Below are 27,331 nucleotides of genomic sequence, written 5' to 3' on the forward strand. Positions count from 1 at the left end.
AAATATATAAAAGTTCAAAAAGTTTATTATTGTTTTTAGCTTTTTGACGAGAATATTAGAGTTGAAGTTATAAAATGAATATGGGTATTTTGGAATATTGTCAGAATGCAAAGAGCTAGAGACACCCTTAGGAGCCAAACCAGAATGTATTATCTTTTACAGATGGATGAAAAATGAGTACTACGTTTTGGTTGTCAAATGTTAGGCAACCACCAGCACAGTTGTGGATGCACTTCTGTTGGGCCTTTTTCCTTGTTAAATATGATCAATGCAGTAGGTCATGCTCTTGCCGAAGTACCCAACCTCTCCTCACAGACCATCTAAGGGTGGTACATTGTGTGTGGGGGTGTCTGTGTGTGTGTGTATACTGGTCCTCTAGAAAGGGTTGCTGTGGCAAACCTAAAAAGGATTAGAAACCCAGGAAACAAAATATTCAAAATGTGTTAAAGCAAGGGATGCGTGATCAGAGAAGGGATGCAAAAATCAGACTTTATTTCAATGTGTTTTGCCGGTCACTGTTGGTATCTTCAGGTTAAAGTCCGTGTTGTTGTGAAATGGGTGCCTCCGTCAGGCTGAACAACACAAAATCAGCATATAAGGCTGAATTCACATTCGGGTGCCTTTTTGCCTGAGATTCACGCTTTTCTGATCACTAGCCATCAGCAAAGCGATGGAGCTCATTTGTGATTTCCAATGATCGCAAACGTGCTATATGTAGCATTTTCCCGGCGACTGCATAACAATTTTTATTCATAGCTAAACACAATCACCAAAGAATCATGGACATCGCGTTTTGCGTTGCGGAGTGTGAACGGGGCCTTAGACAACTGTGCTGGATGATCACAGAATTCTGTCCATAGTAAATAAAACCCATCTGACCAAGCCAAGAACACCCTCCTGGAGTAAGCACATCAATGTCTGCAGTCAAACAAGAGAGGACTTCATGAAAATAAATTCAGGGGGCGTACTGTATGGTGCAAAGAAGCAAATAACTGGTTAGTCTTGGGAATAGGGAGGCCAGCTGTTGGCAGTCATATGTTATTCCCAGATAACATCTAAAAAAAAAAAGTCTGCTCTGTTCTGGAACAGTAGCATTGATTCACAAAACTTACCTAATGTATTCTCTTGCATACATGAAATAAAGGCGCCTGGAAAAAAGGGAGCTGGGATTGCTACCAGTAAATTATTGGTGATATTGTACTAGTGAATGTTGAAATTTGATGTTTTACTATGGCTAAAACTAACCCTACGCTCACACAGAACCCTTCTGTGGTGGTGCCGAAACCTAAGACCCCCCTGGTGGTGCCTAACCCTTATATTCAGTAGGAGACCTTAGGCAAGTCTCCCTAACGCTGCTACTGCCTACAGAGTGCGTCCTAGTGGCTGCTGCTCTGGCGCTTTGAGTCCGCCAGGAGAAAAGCTCGATATAAATATTATTTGTCTTGTCTTGTTTTATAATCCCTCCCTGGTGGTGCTTAACCCTTATAATCCCTCCCTCCCTGATGGTTCTTAACCCCTATAATCCCTCCCTCCCTGGTGGTGCTTAACCCTTATAACCCTCCCTCCCTGATGGTTCTTAACCCTTATAATCCCTCCCTCCTTGGTGGTGCTTAACCCTTAGAACCCAGTGGTGGTGCCTGACTCTAAAATCCCCTCTGGTGGTGCCTAAACCTAACCCCCCCCCCCCGCCGTGGGGTCTAATCCCCTAATACCCCTCTTTAAGCTACCCCCCCCCCCCCATTCCGCAAAACCGCTCCACGCCTGCTATGCAATGTAGTTATCCTCAAACCATTTTTTTTCTGCAAGCCTGTCCGCAACAAATGGCCCCTTTTGTTGCAAATCGAGTGCCTCCGGGCGCCCAATCTTACCTTCATAGCCGCATATCGCAGCTTTGCGGATACCACAATTTGTGGCAAGAAAGGTAAAATTGAGCGCCCGGAGGCACCTACTAGTGGTTGCTACCATGCGTCCAAATTTCCATGTTATGCTGGTAAATGGGTGCCTATAGTGGCGCCGTTTTTTCCGTAAGGGCTCCTGCACCCTTTTTACCTGCTTCATATTATCTCTTCTTACTTATGTTTCACATTCTCTATAAAATAACTTTTCAGCACCTTCCAAGCCCCCCCCCCCCCCCCCCAAAAAAAATAAAAAATAAATGTAAACATTCAAAGTAAGATGCACCTGCTTAACTTAACTTTTATCGACTTATTTTTAGATTATTTTTGCTTGTAAGGTGATTTGATTTAAAAGGGTTTACTACTATGTATTGAAAAAGGTGAAAAACAGAGAAGGAAAGATAATTCATAAGAAAGCTATTGGGAATCAGCTCAAATATCGTTTATATAGATTATGCCGAGATCATGAGTTGGGAAGGATTTTCCCCCTTTTTTTTAAAGCTAATTGGCCAAAGCCTTATTTGCCTTCCTCTGGACCAACAGGGCTATATGAGGGTTGTAGCTTATTCAACTAAAGACAAATGAACAAGCTTTAGTTGAAGTCAGTTGCAAGGAAGGCCTAACGCTGTAAAATGTTACTAAGGACAACTACATGTCCATTATAAGCAGTTTCAGCAAAGTAATGAAAACTATAATTGTATTTGTAATAAAACGAGAATAACAGAGGTGCCAACAAAGAATAAAATGCCTAAAAACTGTTTTAAAAGGAAGGAAGTGGGTGGACTCGCCTCCCTCAGGTATATAAATGACCAGGCAGAGTAAGCTGCTATAAATATAACCTTAGCATTTATTTAAAACAATTCTCCAAATGTGCAACGCGTTTCACAGGCCAACATCCAGCTTCATCAGGCAATCGAGTGTGGAGAACACTGGGGAAGAAACATAAAAGAAAAAACAATGCTAGGAGGTGCTTGGGACAAACAATCAACATGATCTATTCATATAACAGAAAGTAGCATAGTCCATGCTGGAATAGGCACTAAAATATTTGTCCACTATACAAACCGCTTCATAAATGTAATATAACCCACAAAATATCAAATAGCGGTGTATTCTCATTTCCCATTGTATTCACACTCGATTGCCTGATGAAGCGGGATGTTGGCCCATGAAAAGCGTTTCATTTGTAGAATTGTTTTAATAAATGTTAAGGTTATATTTAACGGCTTACTCTGCTTGGTCATTTAAATACCTGAGGGAGGCGAGTCCACCCACTTCCTTCCTTTTAAAACAGTTTTTAGCTATTTTATTCTTTATTGGCGCCTCTGTTATTCTCGTTTTATTGCTGATCTAGTCCACCCTTGGTGCAGGGGCGGTATCCCCTATCTTTCCTGTCTACAGAGAGCAACTTTTAAACCTGAGTGGGGTCAGGTTATAATTCTCCCCACCTGCCTATCCAGTGGTCGCCTGTGTGGTGACCCACGTTTGTGAGTATAAACTCAATTACACAATATATCCTGACTTGCTGAAAATACTACGCTAGATTGGGTGCTCGGTTTCAATTTTTGTTTTTCAAGCTATAATTGTATTTGTTTTTTTGTCCAAGCCCTAAACATGTAAAGGGATGGGGGTTGGCTGTAAGAAAAAATGATTGTACTTCCTAAATAATTCATAGAAATCTTTTGTCACATCTTGACTGCCCAATTTTAAAACCATTGTGGTGGGTCAGAGAGACACAATTATAGGAAGTTTTGATTGTCCAATTATTTATAGACCTAACTGGATGTAACTTGCAAGCATATACAGTAGATTCTCTTCCTCTTGGTACTGATGTGCTCCTGTGAGACAGAACGTGGGCTTTACTGGTGAGGCTAAGTTACCTGATGGAAGCCCTAAGCCTGCTTTTTAGCTAATGAAACATATGGTTTGCTTTAAAGGGGTATTGTTAGTTGTATATATTTATATGAAAACAATTTATGCATGGTAACTTAGAATGAAATTGATTCATTTTGAGCTGTGGTAGCAATAATACAAATTCCAGCAGCTTAAACCATGAATGGGCTAACCATGAGGAACAAGCAACATAGCTTAGGACTGCCACCAACTACAAGCCTCCCCCTCAACACGCATCACCCAGCCCAGAACTAGCCGAAGAACTCGGAAAGTTCTACTGCAGGTTTGAGAGACAGGAAGAATTGGGGGAGCATCTGGAACCTCTCACTCCGCTTCCATGCACCGGGGAGAACCTCACGAGCCCACCCCTCTCTCTAGCGGTGGGAGAGGCTGATGTCCTGAAACTCCTATCAACACTAAACATCAGGAAAGCCCCTGGCCCGGACGGAGTGACTCCAGCCTGCCTGAAAACCTGCGCCAGGCAACTTGCTCCCATCCTCTCCGCCATTTTCACCAGGTCACTAAGGGAAGGGAAGGTCCCCGCCTGCTTCAAGAGGTCGACCATCATCCCTGTCCCTAAGAAACAAGGGGTTTCCGAGCTTAACAACTTTAGACCAGTGGCCCTTACGTCCGTCATAATGAAATCCCTGGAGCGAGCAGTCCTATCCAACCTCAAACTCTGCACCTTGCCCCTTCTGGATCCCTATCAGTTCGCATACAGGGCAAACAGGTCCACTGATGACGCAGTAAACATCTGCCTTGAATCTATCTATGACCACCTGGATAGACCAGACACGTACGCCAGAATACTACTCTTGGACTTCAGCTCGGCGTTTAACACCATCTGTCCACGCATTCTGCAGGAAGAACTAGCTGCACTGGGAGTGCACCCAAGCCTACGACTTTGGATCACAGACTTTCTCACCAACAGGACCCAAGTCGTCAGGCTGGGGAACATCAGTTCACGAAGTATGACCACAAACACAGGCGCGCCTCAAGGATGCGTCCTGTCCCCACTGCTGTTCTCCCTTTACACAAACAAATGCAGATCCAGGGCAGACTCAGTTAAGGTCATCAAGTTCGCCGACGATACTACTATCATTGGTCTCATCACCAAGGACAATATCCAGGAGTACTGTCAGCAGGTGGAGAGAATCTCCCTCTGGTGCAAGGGGAATGGGCTGGTGCTCAACACCGCAAAAACTGTTGAACTAATTGTTGACTTCAGAAGGTCTGCTTCCACCCCACCCCCAATTCACATCGATGGTACGGAGGTGGCAAGAGTACCCTGCGCTCGCCTCCTAGGCACCACAATCTCCAGTGACCTCACCTGGAGGCCCAATATCACGGCGACACAGAGGAAAGCCCAGCAGAGACTGTACTTCCTCCGCCAGCTGAGGAAATTTGGCATGGCCCAAGAGATTCTGACCAATTTCTACTCCGCTACCATTGAGTCGATCCTCTGCTCATCCATTCTGGTCTGGTACGCTGGTGCAACCGCCAGCGACAGGCACCTACTTCAGAGGGTCATCAGGGCGGCGGAGAGGGTCATTGGGAGATCCCTCCCCTCACTTGCCCTCCTACACAACAAAAGACTGAGATCGAGGGCCCTGAAGATCGCTAACGACCCCTCTCACCCGGGCCACTGCTACTTCAGTCCGATGCCATTGGGACGGAGGCTTCGGGCCATCTACACCAAGACGGCTAGGCACAGTAATTCCTTCTTCCCCTCAGCTGTCAGCCTCCTGAACTCCCTCCACATACTCCCATTGGGGCACTCCCACGACATATGGAACTGTCACTGCCAGAGCCAACGGCTGCTCTAGTATGTAAACTGGAAATGCAAGGAAATGTAATGTACAATGTAAATGAAATTGAAATGCAAATGTAACCGTCTGCTACTGACATGTGTAATTGTAAATTGTTAATTGTAAATTTCTGTTCCTGTTGCTCTATGCTATCGATTAATGTCTCTTCTGAGCCAAATGTACTGTGCCAAACCCAATTCCGGGCATGACCCAGTCATGCTTGGCGAAATAAACTATTCCTGATTCCTGAACATAAGTTAAAAAAAGGTTACTGTATATTTTCAATTACTATTTATTTTGCTGTGAATGTGTAGAATTGGGCAGTATAACAAATTAAATTCCTGTATTTCAAAGGAAGTTTTAGGGAAATCGATTTTAAATATTTAAAGGACAACAAAGAGTTTGTTAAAAAGAAAAAAAAAATCAATATAAATAGCAGTGTGTTACACAAAGCATTTTGTTAGTTGACATTATTGAATTTAAATTCTGTTTCCAACTCTGATTTTTTCAACATGGCAAGGGAATTCAAAATATGCTTTTTTTGAAGCCATGACCACTACACTGTTTTGTGAATGGCACATCGAAGACTTAATTTCCGCACACAAGCAGTTCATTTGCAAGCACACCCAATTACTACTTTCTATACGGGTGCTCTAGCAACTAGGTTTGCAACGTTTGGTACATGTACCCCAAGGGGTACTTCAGATGGGTCCAGGGGGTATTGGGGGTTGATGTAATTAAATATAGCAAGTTTAGAAAAATCACATAAATCCTATATAAACGGCACCAAATTACTAATTTGCTAATTTATACGCCATAGTAAACTCTTGGAAATTGTTTAAAAACAGTCACCATGTACAACTACTAAATATATCTTTTAAGGGGAACTTGGAAGATAATCTTTACCATACCAGGTGGGTACTTGGTGAACTTTTAAAGGGGTACACACAAGTAAAATATTTAGAAACTCTGCACTATCAAATGTGCCACTGGAAACCTGAAAATGTTCACTTACGTTTACGCATTGAACTCCTATCTCGCCCTCTCGCATATCCCCTATTTCTCCTTGCTTTATTATCATTATTGATTTATAAAGTGATATTGTATTCCCTGGCACTGTACAAAGTAAGAAACTAACACGGGATACATAATAATACAGACAAATGGAATACACCAATATACAAAATACATAATTGGTAATGACAGTAGCAAAAGCAACATGATGAATCAAATGTATAATGATTTCCAAGATACAAAAGGGGGAGAGAGCCTTGCCCTTGCAAGCTTACAATCTAAAGGAAAAGGGGGGAAACAAAAGGTGGGATAGTATACAATAAACATACTTGCTTTGGCAATGCCTGCACTAATCTTAAATGCAATGCAAATAAAGTTATTTTTGATTTGAAGGCTCAGTTAGTCCACCCTGGAGGGTTAGAGAGTCTTGTCTACGGATCCCTTACTGAATAGGTAACTGGCTCCAGCTTTTATTCAAATGCTGGTCTCCTATAGAAAGTTGGTATCTTTACCCAGGATATTGCACGTAGTGTTAACTACAATCAGAGAAAGAACATGTGTGCATCAACCAAGTGAACCTGGCAAATCTGGCTTTGCAAATTTGGCCTATTGGCTAATCACGGGACATTGCTCATGCAAATAAGCATTTGCTTTCGCATGCCTAAATATGCAGGGTCAAAACCAAAAACCGCAAAACAATCGCCCTGCGGGAATTAGTTCATGCTATACAGCACTATCCAGGGGCGCCACGAGGAGGCTTCCCATTGCCCCCATACAACCGGGGGGCCGCAGGGGTCCCAGGCACTCTCACCGCCTGGAACCCACACAGCGGCACCCCGGAGGCGGAGGCTGGGGGGTGCAGGCGATCTCCCCAGCGTGGCCAGCGCCGGGCAGAGCCGCCCGCACACACCTCCCAAGATTAAAAACAGGCACTTACCTCAACGTCCATTGCGTTCTGCTGTATGCGCATAACCTGGGCGCGACACATAAGGGGCGGACAGGCGCAAATAGCCTGCTCCAGGGCTCTCACCTCCTAAAACAAGCCACTCACTACCTGCCCTCAGAAAAAAGAAATGCAATGCTAACTACAATCAGAGAAAGAACATGTGTGCATCAACCAAGTGAACCTGGCAAATCTGGCTTTGCAAATTTGGCCTATTGGCTAATCACGGGACATTGCTCATGCAAATAAGCATTTGCTTTCGCATGCCTAAATATGCAGGGTCAAAACCAAAAACCGCAAAACAATCGCCCTGCGGGAATTAGTTCATGCTATACAGCACTATCCAGGGGCGCCACGAGGAGGCTTCCCATTGCCCCCATACAACCGGGGGGCCGCAGGGGTCCCAGGCACTCTCACCGCCTGGAACCCACACAGCGGCACCCCGGAGGCGGAGGCTGGGGGGTGCAGGCGATCTCCCCAGCGTGGCCAGCGCCGGGCAGAGCCGCCCGCACACACCTCCCAAGATTAAAAACAGGCACTTACCTCAACGTCCATTGCGTTCTGCTGTATGCGCATAACCTGGGCGCGACACATAAGGGGCGGACAGGCGCAAATAGCCTGCTCCAGGGCTCTCACCTCCTAAAACAAGCCACTCACTACCTGCCCTCAGAAAAAAGAAATGCAATGCTAACTACAATCAGAGAAAGAACATGTGTGCATCAACCAAGTGAACCTGGCAAATCTGGCTTTGCAAATTTGGCCTATTGGCTAATCACGGGACATTGCTCATGCAAATAAGCATTTGCTTTCGCATGCCTAAATATGCAGGGTCAAAACCAAAAACCGCAAAACAATCGCCCTGCGGGAATTAGTTCATGCTATACAGCACTATCCAGGGGCGCCACGAGGAGGCTTCCCATTGCCCCCATACAACCGGGGGGCCGCAGGGGTCCCAGGCACTCTCACCGCCTGGAACCCACACAGCGGCACCCCGGAGGCGGAGGCTGGGGGGTGCAGGCGATCTCCTCAGCGTGGCCAGCGCCGGGCAGAGCCGCCCGCACACACCTCCCAAGATTAAAAACAGGCACTTACCTCAACGTCCATTGCGTTCTGCTGTATGCGCATAACCTGGGCGCGACACATAAGGGGCGGACAGGCGCAAATAGCCTGCTCCAGGGCTCTCACCTCCTAAAACAAGCCACTCACTACCTGCCCTCAGAAAAAAGAAATGCAATGCTAACTACAATCAGAGAAAGAACATGTGTGCATCAACCAAGTGAACCTGGCAAATCTGGCTTTGCAAATTTGGCCTATTGGCTAATCACGGGACATTGCTCATGCAAATAAGCATTTGCTTTCGCATGCCTAAATATGCAGGGTCAAAACCAAAAACCGCAAAACAATCGCCCTGCGGGAATTAGTTCATGCTATACAGCACTATCCAGGGGCGCCACGAGGAGGCTTCCCATTGCCCCCATACAACCGGGGGGCCGCAGGGGTCCCAGGCACTCTCACCGCCTGGAACCCACACAGCGGCACCCCGGAGGCGGAGGCTGGGGGGTGCAGGCGATCTCCCCAGCGTGGCCAGCGCCGGGCAGAGCCGCCCGCACACACCTCCCAAGATTAAAAACAGGCACTTACCTCAACGTCCATTGCGTTCTGCTGTATGCACATAACCTGGGCGCGACACATAAGGGGCGGACAGGCGCAAATAGCCTGCTCCAGGGCTCTCACCTCCTAAAACAAGCCACTCACTACCTGCCCTCAGAAAAAAGAAATGCAATGCTAACTACAATCAGAGAAAGAACATGTGTGCATCAACCAAGTGAACCTGGCAAATCTGGCTTTGCAAATTTGGCCTATTGGCTAATCACGGGACATTGCTCATGCAAATAAGCATTTGCTTTCGCATGCCTAAATATGCAGGGTCAAAACCAAAGACCGCAAAACAATCGCCCTGCGGGAATTAGTTCATGCTATACAGCACTATCCAGGGGCGCCACGAGGAGGCTTCCCATTGCCCCCATACAACCGGGGGGCCGCAGGGGTCCCAGGCACTCTCACCGCCTGGAACCCACACAGCGGCACCCCGGAGGCGGAGGCTGGGGGGTGCAGGCGATCTCCCCAGCGTGGCCAGCGCCGGGCAGAGCCGCCCGCACACACCTCCCAAGATTAAAAACAGGCACTTACCTCAACGTCCATTGCGTTCTGCTGTATGCGCATAACCTGGGCGCGACACATAAGGGGCGGACAGGCGCAAATAGCCTGCTCCAGGGCTCTCACCTCCTAAAACAAGCCACTCACTACCTGCCCTCAGAAAAAAGAAATGCAATGCTAACTACAATCAGAGAAAGAACATGTGTGCATCAACCAAGTGAACCTGGCAAATCTGGCTTTGCAAATTTGGCCTATTGGCTAATCACGGGACATTGCTCATGCAAATAAGCATTTGCTTTCGCATGCCTAAATATGCAGGGTCAAAACCAAAAACCGCAAAACAATCGCCCTGCGGGAATTAGTTCATGCTATACAGCACTATCCAGGGGCGCCACGAGGAGGCTTCCCATTGCCCCCGGTTATGCGCATATAGCAGAACGCAATGGACGGTGAGGTAAGTGCCTGTTTTTAATCCTGGGAGGTGTGTGCGGGCGGCTCTTCCCGGCGCTGGCCACGCTGGGGAGATCGCCTGCACCCCCTGGCCTCCACCTCCGGGGTGCCGCTGTGTGGGTTCCAGGCGGTGAGAGTGCCTGGGACCCCCGCGGCCCCCCGGTTGTATGGGGGCAATGGGAAGCCTCCTCGTGGCGCCCCTGGATAGTGCTGTATAGCATGAACTAATTCCCGCAGGGCGAATGTTTTGCGGTTTTTGGTTTTGACCCTGCATATTTAGGCATGCGAAAGCAAATGCTTATTTGCATGAGCAATGTCTCGTGATTAGCCAATAGGCCAAATTTGCAAAGCCAGATTTGTCAGGTTCACTTGGTTGATGCACACATGCTTTTTCTCTGATTATAGTCAGCATTGCATTTCTTTCTTCTGAGGGCAGGTAGTGAGTGGCTTGTTTTAGGAGGTGAGAGCCCTGGAGCAGGCTATTTACGCCTGTCCGCCCCTTATGTGTCGCGCCCAGGTTATGCGCATATAGCAGAACGCAATGGACGTTGAGGTAAGTGCCTGTTTTTAATCCTGGGAGGTGTGTGCGGGCGGCTCTTCCCGGCGCTGGCCACGCTGGGGAGATCGCCTGCACCCCCTGGCCTCCACCTCCGGGGTGCCGCTGTGTGGGTTCCAGGCGGTGAGAGTGCCTGGGACCCCCGCGGCCCCCCGGTTGTATGGGGGCAATGGGAAGCCTCCTCGTGGCGCCCCTGGATAGTGCTGTATAGCATGAACTAATTCCCGCAGGGCGATTGTTTTGCGGTTTTTGGTTTTGACCCTGCATATTTAGGCATGCGAAAGCAAATGCTTATTTGCATGAGCAATGTCTCGTGATTAGCCAATAGGCCAAATTTGCAAAGCCAGATTTGTCAGGTTCACTTGGTTGATGCACACATGCTTTTTCTCTGATTATAGTCAGCATTGCATTTCTTTCTTCTGAGGGCAGGTAGTGAGTGGCTTGTTTTAGGAGGTGAGAGCCCTGGAGCAGGCTATTTACGCCTGTCCGCCCCTTATGTGTCGCGCCCAGGTTATGCGCATATAGCAGAACGCAATGGACGTTGAGGTAAGTGCCTGTTTTTAATCCTGGGAGGTGTGTGCGGGCGGCTCTTCCCGGCGCTGGCCACGCTGGGGAGATCGCCTGCACCCCCTGGCCTCCACCTCCGGGGTGCCGCTGTGTGGGTTCCAGGCGGTGAGAGTGCCTGGGCCCCCCGCGGCCCCCCGGTTGTATGGGGGCAATGGGAAGCCTCCTCGTGGCGCCCCTGGATAGTGCTGTATAGCATGAACTAATTCCCGCAGGGCGATTGTTTTGCGGTTTTTGGTTTTGACCCTGCATATTTAGGCATGCGAAAGCAAATGCTTATTTGCATGAGCAATGTCTCGTGATTAGCCAATAGGCCAAATTTGCAAAGCCAGATTTGTCAGGTTCACTTGGTTGATGCACACATGCTTTTTCTCTGATTATAGTCAGCATTGCATTTCTTTCTTCTGAGGGCAGGTAGTGAGTGGCTTGTTTTAGGAGGTGAGAGCCCTGGAGCAGGCTATTTACGCCTGTCCGCCCCTTATGTGTCGCGCCCAGGTTATGCGCATATAGCAGAACGCAATGGACGTTGAGGTAAGTGCCTGTTTTTAATCCTGGGAGGTGTGTGCGGGCGGCTCTTCCCGGCGCTGGCCACGCTGGGGAGATCGCCTGCACCCCCTGGCCTCCACCTCCGGGGTGCCGCTGTGTGGGTTCCAGGCGGTGAGAGTGCCTGGGACCCCCGCGGCCCCCCGGTTGTATGGGGGCAATGGGAAGCCTCCTCGTGGCGCCCCTGGATAGTGCTGTATAGCATGAACTAATTCCCGCAGGGCGATTGTTTTGCGGTTTTTGGTTTTGACCCTGCATATTTAGGCATGCGAAAGCAAATGCTTATTTGCATGAGCAATGTCTCGTGATTAGCCAATAGGCCAAATTTGCAAAGCCAGATTTGTCAGGTTCACTTGGTTGATGCACACATGCTTTTTCTCTGATTATAGTCAGTATTGCACGTAGTGTTCAGTTAACAAACAAAATAGGGACTGTAGATTTGTCTTCAAACTGAATCTGTCCATAAGCCGAAACATTGTGCCATCTCTGTCCCCTGTCCCCTGTGCCTCCTCTATTCCCCCCCCCCCCCATGCATCCTGTGTCCCCCTCTGTGCCACTTCTGTTCCCCATGCCTTCAGTATTCCCTTCTGTGCCACCTCTGCCTCCCCCACTGTGTCCCTCTCTGCCCTCAGTGTACTGCAGTAAAATGTAATTTTACCAGTTTTAAAAAAAATTGTTTGAATTTTTTACAATCGATTATTCTCAAAAACTTCTTGAAGAAAATTTTTTGATCTGTTCCCACAGAATCAATTTCACGTTTTTAAGGCCATTCATATCGGCGGGTCATTCGTAAGTCTGAGACTACCTCTATTTATACATAGTTTTCTTTTTTTCCCCACAATAATTTACCGTAGATTAACTTTAAAATTATGACTATAGCTACAAATGTGTGATGTTACATTTAGATAGATCACTGTATAGATGGATCATTTAATAGCTGTTTTTGTCAGAAGAGGCATATGTGGGGTTGTTTTGCTGTAACTGAAGTGGGTTCTCTCCAATTACTAGTATGATTGTGAATGAACAAGTTGAATGAAACATTTGTGGACATTTTCCCCAGATACTACAGCTGGAGTTATCTTGGATTTTTTTGTCTGGAAAAAAAAACATTCTGGCTGCCCTGAGACTTTCCCATTCCAAATAAAATTATAATGGAATCCTTCCAGTAAATCTGTATCTGGACCAAGGTAAATATGAAGTAAAAGGATAACTAAATTAGACACGGCTATGAAATACCCATGAAAAAATAAAATTACAAACAACCTATTTTCTTTTGTTTACGTCTCTTGCTCAGAGGTTGTTTTTCTTTGCATTTCACAGTAAATGGCTGAAGGTTAGTGGAAGAAAAGCAAAACAACATAATAAATATTTTACACCTGCCAGCAGGATTGCATGGATCCTGTAGTCAGGAAACATCTTATTTTGTTTGCCTTAAAGCAGGGGTCTCAAACTCAATTTACCTGGGGGGCCGCAGGAGGCAAAGTCAGGATGAGGCTGGGCCGCATAAGGAATTTCACAATCGCGGCGCATCGCCACCTCTGCCCGCCCCTCTCACTCTTCCTTAACAAAGAGGGGCGGGGAGAGGCGGCGATCCGTGCGGCGATTGACTTCAGAAGGGCCAGAGCTGAAGCTGAAAGCTCTGCTCCTTCCAGGAAATGCCGGCGGATTGCCCCCGGGCGATTTGGGGGCTTTGCAGCCCTCGTTTAGCGGCGGGGATGCGGCGGATTACTTGGGAGCACTGAAGCAAACTATAAGGAAGCTTTTGCCAGCGAGGGCCACAAAATATTGTATCGAGGGCCGCAAATGGCCCGCGGGCCGGGAGTTTGAGACCCCTGCCTTAAAGGGACTCCGAGCAGTGCAGAAACTATGGAAAGATGCATACCATTTTGAAGCTCTCTTTCTCCTCTTTCCAACAATATATAAACCAAATAAAGGCTGCTGTTGTTACTAAAGGGGCCTGCAATAGAGCTGCAGTAAGTGAGATATCATAAAAGACTCAAAAGATAAATACAAAGATGTCTAAGTAAAAATCTACACCGATCAGGAGTATGGTTTAACTGGCTCGATCTTCAGCGGAAGTGGCAATAATATGAATACCAGAGGGCCAGAGCACCCCCATAAATACTCAAACATTCTCGAACCAGTTTATTTTTCGAATCAGGTTATTTTTTTATCAATTAGATTATAAATAAGTACTTTATGAGATGTTTTGTGAATAGACCAAGTGCACAGAGAGAGAGAGAGAGTCGCACACCGCTGCCGAGGTGCTGGACCAATATTTGTAATCCACAAAAAATTCCAGAAGGTCCGCACACTCTAAAGTTCTAAGTCCTGTTTATTCAAACACGTGACAAACCATTCCAAAAAAACAATGATTTTTAAATTATTGAAACATTCTAAAATGAAGTTAAGATAATTAATGATGATTTTGTTATGCTCTTCACAGCTGCGTATTGGGGAGATATTGCTTTGGATGAAGAAGACCTGAAATGGTTTCAACTTAATAGATCCCTAGATCAAGAAACAAGCAGTAACCAAACTGAAATTACTGCAGGTGGGTTTTTAAAATAACATTTCTTTTTAAAACTTTTAAATTAACTTTTGCTTTACGAAATAAAATCTGTGTGGTTTTTTCCCGACCTTTTTTCAGTGCAGATAAACTCGTCGCTAAGTTTTTTTGCTTTGTCTGAAACTGTGCATTGTAGGCTATGGCTCAAATCCTGACATTGTTTTATATGTAAAATATGATAGGTTAGTAAGTTGACTGCAAATATTCTCAATGACCAGCGCTCTTATACGTAATCGCGGAGATCGTGTATTTATTGTTGAAGTAAATAGAGAAGGTAAACGTATGCGTTGCTGTACACAAAATGGACTTTAAATTCTTATTTATCTAAGTTAAGTGACTACAGTTATATGTATGCCTGCTGAAGTGATGTGATGGGGTACTTTCTACCTTGGAGCTGATGATTATTTGCCGTTGTAGCAGCTCTATACAAGATAGACTTTGAATTCTCCCAATAGACTCTGATGGCTATATTAAAATGTAACTGTCGGGCATAAAATCAAAAATCAATTCTTTATTTTTATCTGGTAAACCAGTAATAAGGATGCTAACCAGGCAATCCAAAAGTTAAAATCACTATTACTTTTCTTGTTGATAAATGATCATTCCCCAGTTTACTTGACTCTTATTTGGTACACAAATGGGAACTTGCAGGACATGCTGGGTTGTCCTTTTTTGCTTCTCTACTTCTCCTCAGACGTAACTAATACAGCCTGATTGACTGAAGCCTCTTTCCCTCCTGTTTTTCCCTCCCACACCTCTGTTCCTCTCTGATTGGCCAATATTTCTCATTCTGAGACAATGCACTTTCTATAGTGAAGGACAGGCAAATCAGGCAGAGAGGAGAGTAAGGGAGGAAATTACATCAGGATTGGTTTCAAAATAGCCACAGTTAAAATGGGAAATGCTAAGAAGAATTTTCTCTTTTTGTACTGTAGAAAAATCACTGAAATCAAAACGTGGACAGTGCAATGCATATGTTATAAGTAGAGCGGGTATTTATCTACTTATATATATGTGTTTTTTTCTGAGATAGTGTAGCTGACCGCTCAGCTGACAGCTAAGTAACGGCTCAACGCAACATCACACTTTTGTCTTTTCGGTTTGCTTGATTATTGTGGCTCTGTACAATTAACAATATGGAGGTGTAGTTAGCTTTCAGGGACAACAAAGGATGATTTGCTTATTCATCAGTGATTAATTGTGAGAGACCTCATAATAATATTATTATTATTATTTATTTATAAAGCGCCAACATATTCCGTGGTGCTGTACAATGTAAGAAAACAAACAAGGGATACATAATGATACAGACAATGATATACATCAAATATGAACACTGATACAAAATACAGAACTGCTGATTACAATGGCAAATTTAACATGACTAAAATGTATAAATATAGTTATAAACAAAGAACACGCGCTATTTCCTTGATGATCAATTTTGATCTATGGTTCTCTCCAAATGTACATTTAAAACCTCATAAAAATCTCACACTTAAAATGGTCACTTTATAAAATGAACATTCATACTCCACAATCAATCCCCAAGACACCATACACTTATCAAAAATAACACACGCTAATATAACGTATAGATGTAAAAGCTCCGCTATACGTTGCTAATTGGCAGTTCTCACTAACCATAATATACAAGGCATAAGTTACAATGTCAGTTCCAACAGCTATTTCAAAAAAATAGATCATAGAGTAGGATCCTACTTTGAGAAAAAAGTGCTGGTCGACCTTAAAAAACTTCTATTCCGGAAAGTAGATGAATCCGCTTTAGTGAATTTTATCCCATGCGGCATACACTAACAGTCATGTTTAGGAGCACCTTCTAAGAACTTGATTTCACGGCAGATTACATTTACTATGGGTACCTCTGAACCATGGAAGCTCCTCTTACAGATTTCCGAGCTGTACACTCAGCCGGGTGCTTCAAAGCTTCACTCTCCGGTTAGCTCTCGGTGTTGCTCAGTGGCCTGCATCACTTCCTGCTGGCAAGTCCAGTGTGACGCTTGCTCTCTGTCCCAGCAAGCCTAGAGCGGTTTCTTCGGGTGACGTCACCTTAAAGTGATAGGACCTTTGTTACGGAAATGGTCGCTTTAGCGCTATTGCGGCCAACCTGGCTCCTATACTTTAGAAACAGCTTATTCAATTTCAGGAGAACCGGAGAACCTCTACGCGTTTCAGCTAAAAATCGTTAGCCTTCATCAGGAGGGATAAAATGTATAAATGTCTAACAGAGTGCAAGCAATTAAATTCATAAGATTCCATGGCACAAAAGGGTGAGAGCCCTGCCCTTGCGAGCTTACAATCTAAAAGAATGGGGTGGAAACACGGTGGGAGAAGTATACAGTATATGTAGAGGCAGTGCGTAATTAGGTTATTTAGTGGGTGCATGGCCTAAGCTAAAGAATATGCTTGTGAGAAAAGGTGGGATTTGAGGGAGCGTTTAAAGATTTCAAAGGTGGGAGAGTGGCGGATGTGCTGTGGAAGGGCATTCCAGAGGAGGGGTGAGGCACGTAAGAAGTCTTGTACACGTGAATGTCCATCCTGAATAGTCGCAAAAATCTTCTGTTTTAAGAAGGAAAAATTCTGTTTTACATATCATCTGTAGTAAGAGGGGTTTTTGTTCATTTGTAGCTCCTTACACACTCCTAGGAGTTCTGGTTCACCATGAGCTTGCTGGGTAATCTGTAACTCTTGAAGAATAAATGAAGGTTATTTGCTATTGCTTATAAGTGTGCTTGTCATTGTGAATATTTTCTGTATCGTTGCTTTGGTGGCTTGCCTTGTGCTTTGGTGGATTGTTCATTGCACCTGATTATATACTGTGGGAGTGTGCTTGAGAACTCTACTGTGAAATTCTAGTAAGTGGACTGTATGCATTTTTGTCTCAAATCTTCTACAGTTTAAAATTCCTGTTGTTTTAAAAATTTGGTCACATTACCCAAAGCAGCCCAGTTGAAGGTGTCAGTGGCTGATCCTTCAGGTATAGCTGTTGCTCCTTGGCTGTACATTATTATGCTCATTGGACTAAAACAGAGGATAGAGACCGAGTGCTGCCTGAGGAAATTGTCAGCTGCCATTCCGTGACAAGAATTTTATGCTCTAGGAAGTGAATATTGAAGGACACCTTAAAGAGAACCCGAGGTGGCTTTGTATAACGTTAGTGGGGCACAGAGGCTGGTTGGGCACACTAACACCAGCCTCTGTTGCCCCATGGTGTGTGTCAAAGACCCCCCTGCTCGCCGCTATACTCCCCGCAGTGCTGGCGACACGCAGAGCGTCGCCAGCACAATGTTTACCCTAGCGCTGTCTGTCAGCGCCGCTCCCCCGCCTCCTCCGCATCGCCGCTACCCGCCCTCGTCCCTTCCCTCCAATCAGCGTGAGGGAAGGGACGAGGGCGGGTAGCGGCGATGCGGAGGAGGCGGCGGAGCGGCGCTGACAGACAGCGCTAGGGTAAACATTGTGCTGGCGACACGCTGCGTGTCGCCAGCATTGCGGGGGTATAGCGGCGAGCAGGGGGGTCTTTGACACACACCATGGGGCAACAGAGGCTGGTGTTAGTGTGCCCAACCAGCCTCTGTGCCCCACTAACGTTATACAAAGCCACCTCGGGTTCTCTTTAAGGTAAATTACGTGACATTTACTAATCATTGAGCCCTTAAACAGATAAGAATACATTGCCATATGAATCTGTGACTTGTAAAGCAATACACCTTAAGTCTTATCAAATAATAATTGAGATTTGTGAAGGATCTGGAGGTCGTGCTGTGCCTTCCAGAAAATGAAACGAAAAACAGAGATGGCACCAGAAGCACTATATAGTGTAATATGTCAGGATAATGGGACAATTGTGGTGCCAATTCATGCTCACAAATCCGGGTTGCAACAATGGTGACCACAGTGATGTGCCTTTTGAAGGGAATGTCTCCACTCTAAACACAGGTGATTCTGGGATCCAGGTGGTCGCTCTTCAGAAAATAAAAAATGATCAAATAGTACCACAGACTAGTTCCTATTAACCTTGTACCCATAGAGATGAGCACACAAAGTGGAGGAAAGAGGCAGCCCAGGTGTAATAAAACGTCGAAAAAAATTAAAAAGAATGGATTACCTCAAAGTCAGCAAAATGGCTGAGGTAAACCATTTCTATTGGGAACAATACAGATCACTCATTTCATTGACTACATTCCGCTTCCTCAGGTCTTCAATAATATAACATATACAAGGCTCATGGCCAATTTGTCTGCAAGTACAAGACATATATAAACATAATTTGATCAAATTGATACACACATTCAGAAAAATAGAGAAAAATAAAAATCTAAAGACAGAATAAGACGATTGACAGCTCAGCATTCAAAATATGTTGTTAATGATTTACTAAAAATTAATTAATTTACACAAAAAAAAAAAACCCTCCAGAAAGCAATCCCTCTCCATAATAATACCTAGTTGTTGTGTTTGGGGTCGCAAAGCATGTCCAACTCTTTGCAACCCCATGGACAACAGTATGCCAGGCCTCTCAGTTTTCTTCTGCATCTCGAAGCTTGTCCATGCTCACGTTTGCTGCTTCTATGATACTATACAGCCATCTCATTCTCTGCCGTCCCCTCCTCCTTTTGCTCTCAATCTTTCCCAGCATCAAGGTCTTCTTCTCTCCAGTGAGTCCTGCCTTCTCATTGTGTGTCCAAAGTATTTCAGCTTCATCTTTAGTATTGCTTTTTCTATTTAATAGTCAGGGTTAATTTCTTTGAGGATTGACTGATTAGATCTTCTTGCAGTTCAAGGGACTCTCAAAAGTCTTCACTTGCACCACAATTCAAAGGCGTTGATTCTTCGGTGCTCAGCCTTCCTTATAGTCCTAATCTCACAATGATACATTACTACTGGAAAAACCATGGCTATGAATTTACAAACCTTTGCTGACAAGGTGACCTCTTTGCTTTGTATTACTCTGTCCGAGTTTGTCATTGCTTTCCTTCCAAGGAGTAAATGTCTTTTAATTTCATGGCTGCACTCTCCATCTGTAGTAATCTTTGATCCCAAGAACACAAAATCTGAAACTGCTTCCAATTCTTCCCCTTCTATATGTCAGGAGGGAATGGGTCATGATGCCGTGATCTTAGTTTTGTTTTTTAATATTGAGCCTTAGGCCAACTTTTGTACTCTCCTCTTTCACCCTCATTCAGAGGTTTCTTCTTCCCTTTCTGCCATAAGAGTTGTATCATCTGCATATTTGAGGTTATTCATTCTTCCAGCAAACTTTATTCCAGCTTTTGCTTCCTCCAGTCCAGCATTTTGCATGATATACTCTGCATAGCAAATACAATAAATAGGGTGACAATATATAGCTTTGTTGTACTTCTTTTCCAATATTGAACCAATCAGTTGCTCCATGTTCAGTATTAACAGTTGCTTTTCGACTTGCATATAAGTGGTATGTCACAGCTATTGCTACTTTTTATCATGCTACTATACCACAGTTATTGCTACCTATGGCTTTGCGTACTACACCATCTGGGCCCCCGTTATCTCTGTGTAATTCTTCTCCCTAGGGTGTTTGGACACCCCACCTCCTTACACTTCTCTGTTTTATTCACTGTGCAAAGCCCTAATAAGTCTGCTTCCTCTTTATTTCCTGCACAGTAGCACAGACAGCATTATTGTCCCTTTCTGATAATTTATAATTTACAATTTCATTATGTATAGCCAGCTGCATCTGTGACTTGTGAAGCAATACAGCGTAAGTCTTCTCAGATAATAGAGATTGGCTATTCTGTGTCCTGCAAAGCCTTCTGTTAAAAGTCCTGCTTCTTTGGTCCCAAGTGTAAGCTTAAAAATCGTATGCAGTAGCAGAACAAGGCAGTTCCAGAATACAGAAATGTCCGTACATTTATATAGCGGACGAGTGGTATTTACATTTGTTTTTCAGCGAGTGTTATAAGCATGTGTTTAGGTGGATGAAATCCAGCCATGGTAGGCATTCCTCTAACTAGGAATGTGAACAGCTGCCAGTCTTAGCTAATAGGCATTTACGCAAAGTACATTATAAAAAAAAATGTTTGTTTTCCAGACAACAACTTTTGCAGCAGTCACAAGATTGGTTCTTTTTCCTTAGCAGTGTTTGTGTGGTCAGAATACTGTTACAAGGATATGTTCAAAAATTAAAAGGAAAATTTAAAGTGAACCTGTAGCGAGAGGAATAGGGAAATCGCGATATTGAATTCCCTTTAAACAATACCTCTTGCCTGACTGACCTGTAGATCTCATAGGTTTCTGTATTGTCCAAATACCAAACTCAAAACAAGCATCTGATCTGCAGGTTTGTTTTAGGCCAGTGGTGCAAAGTATTGGAAGCAGAGGATTAGCAGGACTGCCAGGCAATTAGCATGGTTTAAAAGGAAAGAAATAAGGCAGCCTCATTTTCCCACTCACTTCAATTCCCACTAGTAGATTCCTTCTTCTCAGGCTCTGTTGTGTGTTGTTGCCTGTATTAGATATCGAGTATATACACATAGCGTATTTGTTTGTTCCATTTTAATATTCATTAACCTGTTGCCGACTGCTCCACGTCAATTGGCGTGAGCAGTGCGGCAGCCCCAGGACCGCTCCACGCCCATCGGCGTGAACGGCTGTCTATGGGTCTAGCAGGAGATCGCACGCACGCTGCACCTCCTGCTTGGGGGGCAGAGCTCCACCCCGCCTTCAGTCTCCGAGCGACAATCACCGCTCGGGAGACTGTTAGACGGCGAAACCGCCGTCTAATTACTTTGTACAGCGCTGCGATCTGCAGCAGCGATGTACTGGGGACAGCTGTGTGACACAGCCGATCACTGTTTAGCCTGCCAGGGGGACAGCCGTCATAGGCTGAAGCCTATGACAACTGATCACGCTGATTGGCTGGCGAGTTGAGGGAGGGATATAGAATAAATGTAAAAAAAAAGTACATTTTATTGAAAATTTAATGAAATAAATATTTACCCCCCCCCCCCAAAAAGAAAACCCTGGGGGGCGATCAGACCCTACCAACAGAGAGCTCTGTTGGTGGGGAGAAGAGGGGGGGGGGGGAAATCACTCGTGTGCTGAGTTGTTCGGCCCTACAGCTTGGCCTTAAAGCTGGAGTGGCCATTTAAGCAATGTCCTGGTCACTAGGGGGGGTTGACACCGCAGTCCTCAAGTGGTTAAATAGGATCAAAATAAGTAAAAATAACAATGTGAGCTTCTCTCAAGGACAGTGACCGTGATCATTCTTTAATGAACTCTGTAAAGTGTTGCTGAAAATAGTCGACTCTATATAATTCTCCACCATCCTCCTGGGGTCAAACTCATACCGGTCTGTAGCACCAGCAGCTTTTCTTTCCTTTTCCTGGATTAATCTCTTAGCATTTGTCCCACTCCCAAAGCATACTAAATATGATCTGGATCTGGCTTATCTACTGTAGGCTTTACAGTGTAATAAAAAATATCTGCTAATCTTTCCAAAATTAGGCAGACTTTTCTTAAAGCTGACATCAGAACATGATCGAAACAGGCGATTCTCTTTACCTTGACAGAAATAAAGAATGCTTGCATGGAATGTGAACTATGTGTATGGTTGTATCATGTTTTATGACAGTCAGTATCCCACTGAAAATCTTAGTTGTAAATCTAGTTTCTGCATGGTAAGGGGATTTCTTTCTCTATCTGAATGCTGATGCTCCTTTTCTTGAAAAGTCATTAATATTGTTCCTGGGGATCTTAGGCAGAAATTCCAGTGAAATATAATACAGCAAATGTTAGCTTCATGAAATTTTATCTAGCAAGGTTCACGGAGAAGAGCCTAGCAACTGTAAAGGCTTAAATAGTCATTTGTCAGCTCATAGGGCTAATTGAAAGGGTGAGCTTGGCTTGTGCCATGCTGGGAAACCTTGCAAGAACACTTGCAATTGTCTAAATGAAGCTATAATTAAATGTGAGATGAGTTACTCAAACTACCAAAACCACCAAAGTACCAAAGGAGGGGATAAAAAAAGTGGAGAGAATGTTAAAATAAATATATTGATATTAATGTATGTCTTCATTTCCTCAGTGTAAAATGGAGGTGTGGGATAGCAAAACAAACTGGACAAAATTGGAGATCTATCCCATCCCATACACCTTTAAGCCTCATTCACACCTCAAAACGTTAACGCAAACACAAGCGTTTTGCATTTTTGTGCACTGTTTTTTTTCCCCCTCCCGGCGCTCCACTGCGTGCTGTGTTTTTATAAAAAGCACTTTTCTAAGTGCTTATTCAGAGCTGTTTTGTAATTCACTCCCTGACGCAAGTCAGGAAGTGAACTATTTGACCCGGAAAAGAATAAATACAATGTATTTATTCTTAAAAATGCTCTCGCAATTGCTGTACAAATTTTTTTTTTTCCCCTATACCTTCCATTGAGGCAAAATCGCCTCAAAAATGGTACAGGCACCATATTGCTGAGTGGATTGAAAAACAACCCCGCTCTGATGTAAACTCTCACAGGGACACATTGCACAAGCGTTTTGAGGGCGATTTTGAAAACGCCCTTAGTGTGAACTAGCCCTTACTGACTGGTGTAATCACCCATGTACATAATTTATTTAGGAGGTATCCTCAAAGAGATAAAAACAATTAAAATTAAGAAGCTTTGAATCAGAATAATACCGTTTGTTGGCTAACTTAAAAGAATAAGCATAAACTGAGAGGAGGTTACCGTAGCTAATTTATGACATATAGGTAAAAAAGAAGTATCAGCAGCACGGCTAAAGTTAAAAAGATAGCTCTCTTATTTGTGCAATAAAATCACATAACAAAATTGAGCTGAAAGCAACTACAGCCCGCTGTTTCGAAGCGACATGCTTCTTCTTCAAATTGCAAGCTCATAATGACAAACAGTGCTCACATACCTCCTTTTATATGGCTACACATTCAAATGTTAACCAATCCACAAATAGGACTTGAGAAGTGACCAATCAGAGCAGATCAAAAAGCAGGGGACCTGATGGGGAACTTCAGTACACAGGAAGTACATCCCACAAGTGACATCACTGTCAAACAACACTTCCACAGAAAAAACGGCTGCTAAACCACACCCAATAGGAAAAAACAGACCTAATGGGGAACTGCCGTGTACGCGTAAAAAGTCACGTGACACGTAAAAATGTACGCATAGATTGTATTCAGACGTGTAAAAACATGAAAGTAATGCGTAAAAACATCTGCATGAATACCGACAAAGAACGCATAAAAATTGTGGGAGTGGCGTATAAAAATATGCAAAAGAATTCAAAATGGTGCATAAAAATTAATGCAATACGCGAAAAAAACGGGTAAAAATATACGCAAAAAGCATATAAAAATTAGCAATATTAAAAAGCTCAGAATGGTCACTCCTCATACATACACATCAAGAGCAACTAATCACATGAAAGGCCACAATGGGTCGCCCTGGTGGCCGGCGTGGATTCTTGTGAATGTTAGGAAGAATATAGAAAGTAGGAGTAGCTGGATACTCAGGAATCACTCTGTTAATCTCGGGGAGTCACAGATCATCGTAGGAGGTCCATCAAGCCTCCAATCATAATCCAGTCTATACACAATCAATCGATTCCGGACTCAATCCTTGCACGAATAATCTTCAGTCGGGAATGCAGAAAAAGCTACGCATGGCCAGTCCTGACGGGCCTGTCGGCAAAAACGAAACTAGCTGGCAGCGGGGGACCAGAGGATTAGTGAGTGGCTGCGAGGGCACAGGACTGCTGCAGGGGGCTGGTAGAAGCTCCAGGTGAGTAAAACTCATTTTTTTTTTCTGGCTTAAGTGTCTCTTTAAGATCATCCATAACATTCTTGGAAAACAGTTCCACAACAGGATTACTCGGTGGCATGAACTAACTTTTGTTCCTAAGACCAAAATCTCGAAGATGTAAAGAGTCATCATCACTTGGGGAGAATCTATTCGGCATTGGATTATTAGAAAAAAATACTTTCAATTTAAGAGATCTAAAAAAATCGAAAACACTCCTGTTCAAGTTGAAAAAAGTCAGGTAATCTTGTGGGACAGTAGGATAGTCCATGACTAAGGGCTCGTATCTCGATATCAGTAAGGGAGTATGAAGAGATGTTAACCACTAATTCTTGCGTTGTCTCAACACTCTCTTGGAAAGTTGCTGCGCGCCTCTGTTGTTGGTATTTCCGTCGGACCCTCCTGCCCCCTCATCATTTTTTCGTTGTGTAGGGCGAGGGGAGGCATCTCTAGAGGATGATTGACCCTCACTAGAGGACCCATCAGCACCAGATGCAGGGGAACCATCGCTGGGTTGACCCGGCTTCTTGGGCTTGTGTGGTTTACTTCCAGGGAAGCGTCTAGGGCGTGAGCCTGATGACTTTTGCCAGGCATATACATATCCGGAGGTATAATCTTTGGAGTCTCGATGAAATTTCATTCGCTTATTTTCCTCGCCATTCTTTTGGTAAAGATCCATTTTTGTTTGCAAATGGTCTAAAAAGGCATCAAGGTCCTCTGCAGACATCAAGAGCTCGAGTTCTTCCTCGATGTTTTGAATCTTAGTGTCCAGAACCGGTAACTCATGTTTAATTCTGGCTACGGTATGTACCATGGCATCAAAGCTCGCTTTATTCCATATACGTTCCCAGATATTGATAAAGGTCTGTATCTTTAGGAAAAAGCAGAGGGGCAACATTGGATCTAACATGACGAGGGATACGTCCAGCATGAAAAAATGTATCCTTTTGTATTTGAGATAAGTTGGGTCTGGGTGGCAATCGGGGCCAGTGTATCTTAGGCTGAGGTTTTTTTCCGCACTTTTAGGGATAATTTATGGGATGCATCTAGTATTTATATATTGAGATTACATTTTTTCTTTAGGTTATTCCTGTATTTTTCTACATCTTTCATGTGATTAGTTGCTCTTGATGTGTATGTATGAGGAGTGACCATCCTGAGCTTTTTAATATTGCTAATTTTTATATGCTTTTTGCGTATATTTTTACGCGTTTTTTTTCGCGTATTGCATTCATTTTTATGCACTATCTATTTTGAATTCTTTGGCATATTTTTATACGCCACTCCCACAATTTTTACGCGTTCTTTTTTGTCGGTATTTAAGCAGATGGTTTTACGCGTTACTTTCATGTTTTTACACGTCTGAATACAATCTATGCGTACATTTTATGCGTCACGTGACTTTTTACGTGTACACGGCAGTTCCCCATCAGGTCTGTTTTTTCCTATTGGGTGTGGTTTAGCAGCCGTTTTTTCTGTGGAATTGTTGTTTGACGGTGATGTCACTTGTGGGATGTACTTCCTGTGTACTGAAGTTCCCCATCAGGTCCTCTGCTTTTTGATCTGCTCTGATTGGTCACTTCTCAAGTCCTATTTGTGGATTGGTTAACATTTGAATGTGTAGCCATATAAAAGGAGGTATGTGAGCACTGTTTGTCATTATGAGCTTGCAACTTGAAGAAGAAGCATGTCGCTTCGAAACAGCGGGTTGTAGTTGCCTTCAGCTCAATTTTGTTATGTAATTTTATTGCACAAATAAAACAGCTATCTTTTTCACTTTAGCCGTACCATATAGGTACAATTTTTTTTTTTTTTTACTCCAGACTCAAGGTGGTTCAGATACATTGTAAATTCTGAGTCCAAAAGTTAGCTTCAAGCAGAATAGACACAATATTTGACTAGGCTGAAACATAATTATTGCATTAAATACCATTAACCTCAAAACAAAATATGAAATTGCTATCCGTCTTCAAGCCACTATCTACAGATTTTAACCAATGTATTCATTTTGTTTCTGCAGTTAGTCTTTTTTTTCTGTGTTTTAAAGCCACCCTTCAGGGAAATAACCCGAAGATCATTCAAGCTGGGTCCCTGGGAATTACAGCGTGTAGTGACTGGGAGATTCATTTTGGTATAGTTAATAGTGTACCTGTGTGCGTTCCTACATATACGCAGAGTTCAGTTTTTCCCACGTAAATTCCTTTGGGGCATTTTGCACACATGATCAGATATACCAGATTAGTAGAATCACAGGAAATGGTGTCTTGTACTGTTTTCCTGTTTTGAACCTGGTATCGTTAAACTGTGGGTTGTGGTGTGGGTTGTAGGTGACCACCATTGGGACACGACCCTCTTCCTGCTTTTGCTTATATTTATTTTAGCTTTCCTGATTTGGGCCTCAGACTTAAAATGACTGCGACCATGTTTAATGAAAATATTCTTAAAGGGGAACTTCAGCCTAAACATACTGTCATCAAGTTACATTAGTTATGTTAATTAGAATAGATAGGTAATATAATCTCTTACCCACCCTGTTTTAAAAGAACAGGCAAATGTTTGTGATTCATGGGGGCTACCATCTTTGTCATGTGGGAAGCCATCTTTTTGGTTGGAAGGAGTTGACAAGGAGCAGGAGACACAGTTCCAACTGTCCTGTGTCCTGATTACCCCTCCCAACTGCACACGCTAGGCTTCAAATGTCAAATTCAAAAAAAAAAAAAAAATTGCACCAAAACAGCAGAACGAGAACAACAACATCAGAAATCCCATCATGCTTTGCACAGCACCAGGGGAAAAAAAGCCCGGGCAGTTTTCTTCTGTGCAGCTAACAATGAGGCTTGTATAAGAGAAACAAAGTTCTGATGCTGTGAAACTGTTAAAGAAATCCAAGCCTTTTCAGTGCTGCTGAGTCGATTTTTAGTCCGGAGGTTCACATTAAGGTACTCCTGATTCAAACCTTCTTGCCTTTACTGATGGCCAACACGGTACAATCCTCTACTGCTACAATTAAACATTGAAGGAGATTCCACTCAACTACTACAATTCATGTAAATTCATAATACATCACATATCATTGGTTTTAACCCAAAAAATACATATAAATATAAATAATAAGGTACAG

General features: G+C 43.9%; 1 protein-coding gene across 2 annotated transcripts in view; it reads left to right on the forward strand.

Moving 5' to 3' along the window:
- Window positions 1-27,331, forward strand: part of TLL2 (tolloid like 2) — a 222,565-nt gene that overhangs the window by 75,894 nt on the left and 119,340 nt on the right. For both annotated transcript variants that reach the window (XM_068257566.1, XM_068257567.1), the window contains exon 2: window positions 14,270-14,377. In XM_068257566.1, coding sequence (XP_068113667.1) covers window positions 14,270-14,377 — 108 coding nt within the window. The remainder of the gene's footprint in view (window positions 1-14,269; window positions 14,378-27,331) is intronic.

Source organism: Hyperolius riggenbachi, chromosome 10 (genome assembly GCF_040937935.1).
Source record: "Hyperolius riggenbachi isolate aHypRig1 chromosome 10, aHypRig1.pri, whole genome shotgun sequence".
Classification (NCBI taxonomy): Eukaryota; Metazoa; Chordata; class Amphibia; order Anura; family Hyperoliidae; genus Hyperolius; species Hyperolius riggenbachi.